The sequence below is a fragment of the Callithrix jacchus genome, chromosome 7, assembly GCF_049354715.1.
Source record: "Callithrix jacchus isolate 240 chromosome 7, calJac240_pri, whole genome shotgun sequence".
Classification (NCBI taxonomy): Eukaryota; Metazoa; Chordata; class Mammalia; order Primates; family Cebidae; genus Callithrix; species Callithrix jacchus.
Genome location: NC_133508.1, coordinates 56,117,202 through 56,123,201, shown reverse-complemented (window position 1 = coordinate 56,123,201; position 6,000 = coordinate 56,117,202). Strand labels below are relative to the sequence as shown.

The 6,000-nt window shown below is 44.1% G+C and overlaps 1 protein-coding gene across 50 annotated transcripts in view; it reads left to right on the top strand.

Annotated features, from left to right (window-relative positions):
• Window positions 1-237: 237 nt before the first annotated feature.
• The window catches only part of UBR4 (ubiquitin protein ligase E3 component n-recognin 4), a 135,351-nt gene continuing 129,588 nt past the window's right edge, over window positions 238-6,000 (top strand). For all 50 annotated transcript variants that reach the window (XM_078330570.1, XM_078330560.1, XM_078330554.1 and 47 more), the window contains exon 1: window positions 238-442. In XM_078330570.1, coding sequence (XP_078186696.1) covers window positions 267-442 — 176 coding nt within the window. In that variant the 5' untranslated portion in view covers window positions 238-266. The remainder of the gene's footprint in view (window positions 443-6,000) is intronic.

The window sequence follows — 6,000 nt, the reverse complement described above, 5'->3', positions numbered from 1 at the left end:
TTCCATCGCGCAGGCGCAAAAGTTAACGCTCTCCCGCCTTCCCCGCGCTGCGCTACCTTCTGAGCAGGCGCAGCGTCTCCAACCCGTTCCCTCACCGCACGACTCGACCCCGGTGAGAACAGACGGCGCTCTGCGCGTTGCATTTTTGACTCACGACAGCGGCGCGCAGTCTGACGCGACAGATTACGTCACTTCCGCCCCCTCCCGGGAGGCGGTGCTGGGCCGGTGGCAAGCCCCAGAAGGGAGCCGCAGTAGTACGGTGGAAGATGGCGACGAGCGGCGGCGAAGAGGCGGCGGCAGCGGCGCCGGCGCCTGGGGCCTCGGCAACGGGGGCGGATACGACCCCGGGCTGGGAGGTGGCGGTGCGGCCCCTGCTATCCGCGTCCTACTCCGCCTTCGAGATGAAGGAGTTGCCACAGCTGGTGGCCTCAGTCATCGAGAGGTACCGGGCGGCGGCTCCGACGGGGCGACGCTGTGAGGGGGGGAGGGGATTTCGAGCCGGATCGTCTGGACCCGCTTCCTGGGCTGCCTCCTGCCCCTTGGGGATCCCCGCCCCAGCCAGGGCTTCGGGGTTCCTGGGCCCCGGGACGCTAGGGCTTGTTCGGGGTTTCTTCCGCCAACCCATGTAAATCACCCCTACCTCAGTTTCCCCTCTCTAGCAAAACTTTTGCGGCCTCCCTTGGGGGAGGGCGTTGCCGGGCACGTTTGAGAGTGACTTTGAGATGCATTCGCCCCCTTAAGGGAATGTTCATGGGGCTGCCCCTTGGGTCGAGTCACGGATGAGTTTGCATTTCTCATCCGCACTCATCCCCCTAGCCTAGGTCGCAGCGGAGCCCTTTGGTATAATTTAATAACGGTCTTTCCGCGGTGCTGTAATCACTGGGGGCACATTGCTTTTTCTGTGACTGAAGCCACTAGCTGCCATTGATGATCTCTTTTTACGTTGCACTCCTTGTGCATTCCTACGGTATCGGTCTTTGATTAAAAACATTTCAGTGTGTGTCTAAGAGGATGTGGTGTGTGTGTGTGTGTGTGTGTTTCTCTGCTGCTCCCTCTCGTATTAAAATATCATCACACATTCTTTTACAAACGGTACTATTGGTTTCCTTTTGTGTGTTTTTGTCCTTTTGCACAGTGATTCTTAGCTAGTGAGAGTTGTGTAGGTACAAAGATGGTGATCTCAGAGTGCCTTCCTTTTCCTGACATACCGCGCTCAGAGCAGTCTTTCATTAGTTTAATGGTAGTAGACTTTTGCTTTTAAAGCCAGACTCAGTTTCATTTTTCTAGCCATACCGCATTTCAGCAACTCGCTGCAATTGCTAACTGGGTCATTTTAGCTTCATGATGACAAGGGTATATCTAGATGTTATCAAGAGTTTAGAAATTGCCTCAAAGGAGGTCCATAGTTTGACAAATTGTTTATTTTTATGTTTTTTCTTGTTGTTAGGCTTGTGGTCCTTGGAATGCAAAGTTTTTAACAAATTAGAATAAAATAATGGTTGGGTGCTTTACAGATGGATTTTCCTATCTAATCACTAGGCCAGGAATGTTCTGAAGATGTAAAGAGGTTTCAAAGATACTACTTTCAAATTATGTAGCTGCTTTTTGTTTTAAACATTTGGATTGGAAGTGTTGTTTGTGAATCATACCCATGTTACATAGAATCAGTAACATTCCAGTCTTTTTAGGGCATTTGCTTTTATGTTTTTCTGGACATGAGCTGGGTTATAAAGTATTGATAATTTGTTGACACCCTTCTAAAAATCCAGTATTTGGGGGCCATGCCTAAAGCTGTAATACTTAAGCAACACCCTCCAACCAAATACATCATTAGGTTTGAATTTTGCCATGTATGTAGTAGTGGTCTCTGCCATACACTCTGTTTGTGCAGATAATCAAGAGTTGCATTTGTAGACATTAATAAGACCTCTCTTTATGGTTTAGAAAAGAAGTCCAAGCTCATGGGTCTTTGGTAACACATACTTTTTTTATTGGAAGGCAAGATCTTTTAAGTCTTCTGGTTTTTGGGGCTCAGTTAACTTTAAAAGCCTATGTGTGCTCTGCAGGCTGTGCGAGAGGAGTATGATCTAAAGAAAAATTTCGAGGAGAAATACCTGGCTTACAAGTTCTTTACAGTGAGAACAGCTAAATGTACAAGCGTCCTGTTTGTAATAAAGTAGGGGTTGGCAGACGTCCTGTAAATGGCCAGATAGTAAATAATCGTGGGTCATGTGGTCTCTGTGTTAACTGCTCAACTCTGCCATCATTGTGTGAGCAGTCACACACCATACATAAATGAATGGGCATGGCTGTGTTCAAAATTGTATCTCTGGGTACTGAAATTAGAATTTCTTGTGATATCTACATGTCACAAAATATTCTTTTGATTTTTTTTTTCATCCACTCTTAGCCATACAAAAAGAGGTAATTTGGCCTGCAGGTTTGCCAACCCCTAGCTTGGAGCACACAAATTATACCCTGCTATCAGTATTCTGCTATCAGTATTTTTCAAAGCTTTATTGATTGATTGATTGAGTTGGAGACAGTCTTGCTCTGTCACCCAGGCCGGAGTACAGTGGCACAATTTCAGCTCACTGCAACCGGTTCAAGTGATTCTTGTGCCTCAGCCTCCAGAGTAGCTGAGATTACATACGTGCGCCACCATACCCAGCTGATTTTTGTATTTTTAGTAGAGACGAGGTTTCACCATGTTGGTCTTGAACTCCTGACCTCAGGTGATCCACCTACCTCAGCCTTCCAAAGTGCTGGGATTATAGGCATGAGCCACCACACTCGGCCCAAAGGTTTTATTTATTTGTCTTTCCTTGTCTCCGAGGACCATCTGTTTTTCTGTTGCAGTCTACTCTTTTCTTCCTTTTTGATATCCTGGCTCCATCGTGCCAGCTGTTACTTTCTACCTTGTAGCCTACTTATCCATTGCATTTCTCTCTTAACTGTTGAGAATGATGACATGTGCTCAAGAGACTCCTCAGTATACCACCATTCTAAATCTTCTTTCATACTTGAAATTAACCGTTTTAAGAAAAGGTAGATTATACATTCTGAGGTCTAACCCCTGTTTCTTCAGTTTGACTTTGGAGCCAAACTGAAACAGAGGAGGAATAGATGAACATGGACGAGTTGGAAAGCATACTCTAAAAAAGTCTTTGGATTATTTATTTATTTTTAAATTTTTATTTATTTTAAATATATTTATTTTTATTTTTTTACTTTTTAAGGGACAGGGTCTTGCTATGTTGCCCAGGCTGGAGTGCAGTGGCTATTCCTAGGCACAATCCCACTACTGATCAGCACGGGAGTTTTGACCTTTTCTGTTTCCGACCTGGGCTGGTTCACCCCTCCTTAGGCAACCTGGTGGTCCTCTGCTCCCGAGAGGTCACCATATTGATGCTGAACTTAGTGTGGAAAAAATCAGCACAGAGCGCTACTAGCCCAGAACTCCTGGACTTAAGCAATCCTCCAGACTTAGCCTCCTGAGTAGCTGGGACTACAGGCATGCGCCATTGCACCTGGCTAGATTTTTTAAAAGAAAAAGATAATCTGAATTTATTTAAAGGGAAGAGTTTTTTTTTCCTATTGCCTGTAGCTAGCATGTATTTTAGTAGTAAAGACTACTAAAATCTTTTTTCCTTTGTGAGAGACATGGCCTCCCTCTGTTGCTGAGGCTGGAGTACAGTGGGACGATTATAGCTGACTGCAGCCACAAACTCCTGGGCTCAAAGGATGCTCCTACCTCAGCCTTCTGAGTAGCTATAGTAGCTAGCAAGACTAGAGGTTCCCACCACCAGGCCCAGCTTCAACTCTTTTTTAACACTGTTACTTAATACATAGTTTAAGAACATTTTAAACACTGTTACTTTTCCAAGCCAGAAACGGAGCACAACTAGCTCAATGGAGCACCATGGGATTAGTTAGTATAATCATTGCTGAATGTAGCCTTCTGTGTTAAGGTACAGATAATTCCTTTCTTAACTCTGTGTAAGATAATGCTGGTGAGCATGGTTATCACTGAAGAATTTGATTGACTCTTTGTAGATAAAAAGGGATATGCTCCTTCCTCTGAGCCAATTCTTTCTGGGCTGACCTGGCCTCTTTAATGATAAACCTCTTCAAGGTTTCTGTTTCCAGATATTTGCTAGAATTTAGGGCAAAGAAACCTACTTGGGAAGGGGGAGATTGTTACAACTTTTCCATTAGATAATGCACAGTCATTTCCTAAAAATCTTGCAAGTAAGAAAGGGAGGCACTAATGCTGTGATCTTTTCAATTTATAAGCAATAGAATGTAAAATGATAATTGACCTACAGAAAAAAAAACCTCTGTCACTGAAAGATACAGTATGATTGTAAGATTAGTACTTGTGACTAATGTTTCTGTATCTTAGTATCACATTAACCACAGATTTGTCAAGAGTACGAGGGAAGTATCTGAAAGTTTTCAGTTCTTTGGTTAACATGAAGCAGATTATAGATAGAAAAATAGGAATAAGCATGATGGATTCTGTATATACTTGAGAGTACATGAAACTGATGAAGGGAAAGGAGCTTGTAGAATTTCTACCACTTACAAAAAAGATTGATAGTATAGTATTAAGGAGGGAGAACGGAGGTGAATCCTTAGTCTTTTATGATGCCCCCTCCTCAGATTTCCATTTCTTCCTAAAAAGAGCTAGATTTTTCCAGACCCTGCCAGTTCTTTTTTCACTTACACATCAAATTGGATTTCTGTGACCTGGCTGTTTAGCTGCTGTTTCTCTTTGTACTCTGCATCACATTTTTTTGGTATGGAGTATAAAAGCTTCAGATTCTCTATCAGCGGGTTTTAGGCTCAGTGGTACTGTTGTTGCAGTTCATTAGGAGCAGCAAGTGATTTAGGAAGATAGCTTGACCATCCAGAGCAAAGATACACATCCACTTTTGTCTCTTGATTTTTCTTCCTGTGCATTATATTTACTTCAATTTCTTCATTCTTCTCCTTCCGACTCAGCTTTCTGCCCTCCATTCCATTTTTCCATTTCTTATCCTCTGGTGTCTCTGGTGTCATTTTCTCAGGGAACGAGAGTGAGGTCGGAAATTATGGCAGCACATCCATTTTAGCTGACTCATTCACACTGTTTCTTTAAAATCAAGAGATATGCCGGGCATGGTGGCTCACGCCTGTAATCCCAGCACTTTGGGAGGCCAAGGCAGGTGGATCATGAGGTCAGGAATTTAAGACTAGCCTGGCCAAGATGGTGAAACTCCATCTCTACTAAAAATACAAAAAATTGGCAGGGCATGGTGGTGCACACCTGTAAATCCCAGCTACTCAGGAGGCTGAGGAAGGAGAATCGCTTGAACCAGGGAAGTGGAGGTTGCAGTGAGCTGAGATCGTGCCACTGCACTCCAGCCTTGGCAACAGAGTGAGACTCCATCTCAAACAAAGAAACAAACAAAAACAAGAGATAGGACAAAGTTCATTACTTCTCTGTTTCCTCCTTCAAGTCTTTAAAACCAGTTTTTCCCAGGTTTATCTCTAGTTGCCTTTTGCATATTGTAAGTAGAGCTGAAGACTGCTCCATTTTTCCTCTGCCAATGTCTATCTTTCCCTAAAATGCATTCTTCCTGTTTTTTTTTTTATTTTATTTTATTTGGACGTGGAATCTTGCTCCCATCGCACAGTCTGGAGTGCAGTGGCTCGATCTGGGCTCACTGCAACCTCCACTTCCCTGGTTCAAGCGATTCTCCTTCCTCAGCCTCCTGAGTAGCTGGGATTTACAGGTGTGCACCACCATGCCCTGCCAATTTTTTGTATTTTTAGTTGAGATGAGGTTTCATCATGTTGGCCAGGCTAGTGTCAAACTCCTGACATCAGGTGATCCACCCGCCTCGGCCTCCCAAAATGCTCCGATTACAGGGCTGAGGCACTGGGCCTGGCCTTCCCGTTTCTTTATTGGAATAAGGATGTTGTGTATTTCTAGGCGAGGAAGTTGGGCTCATT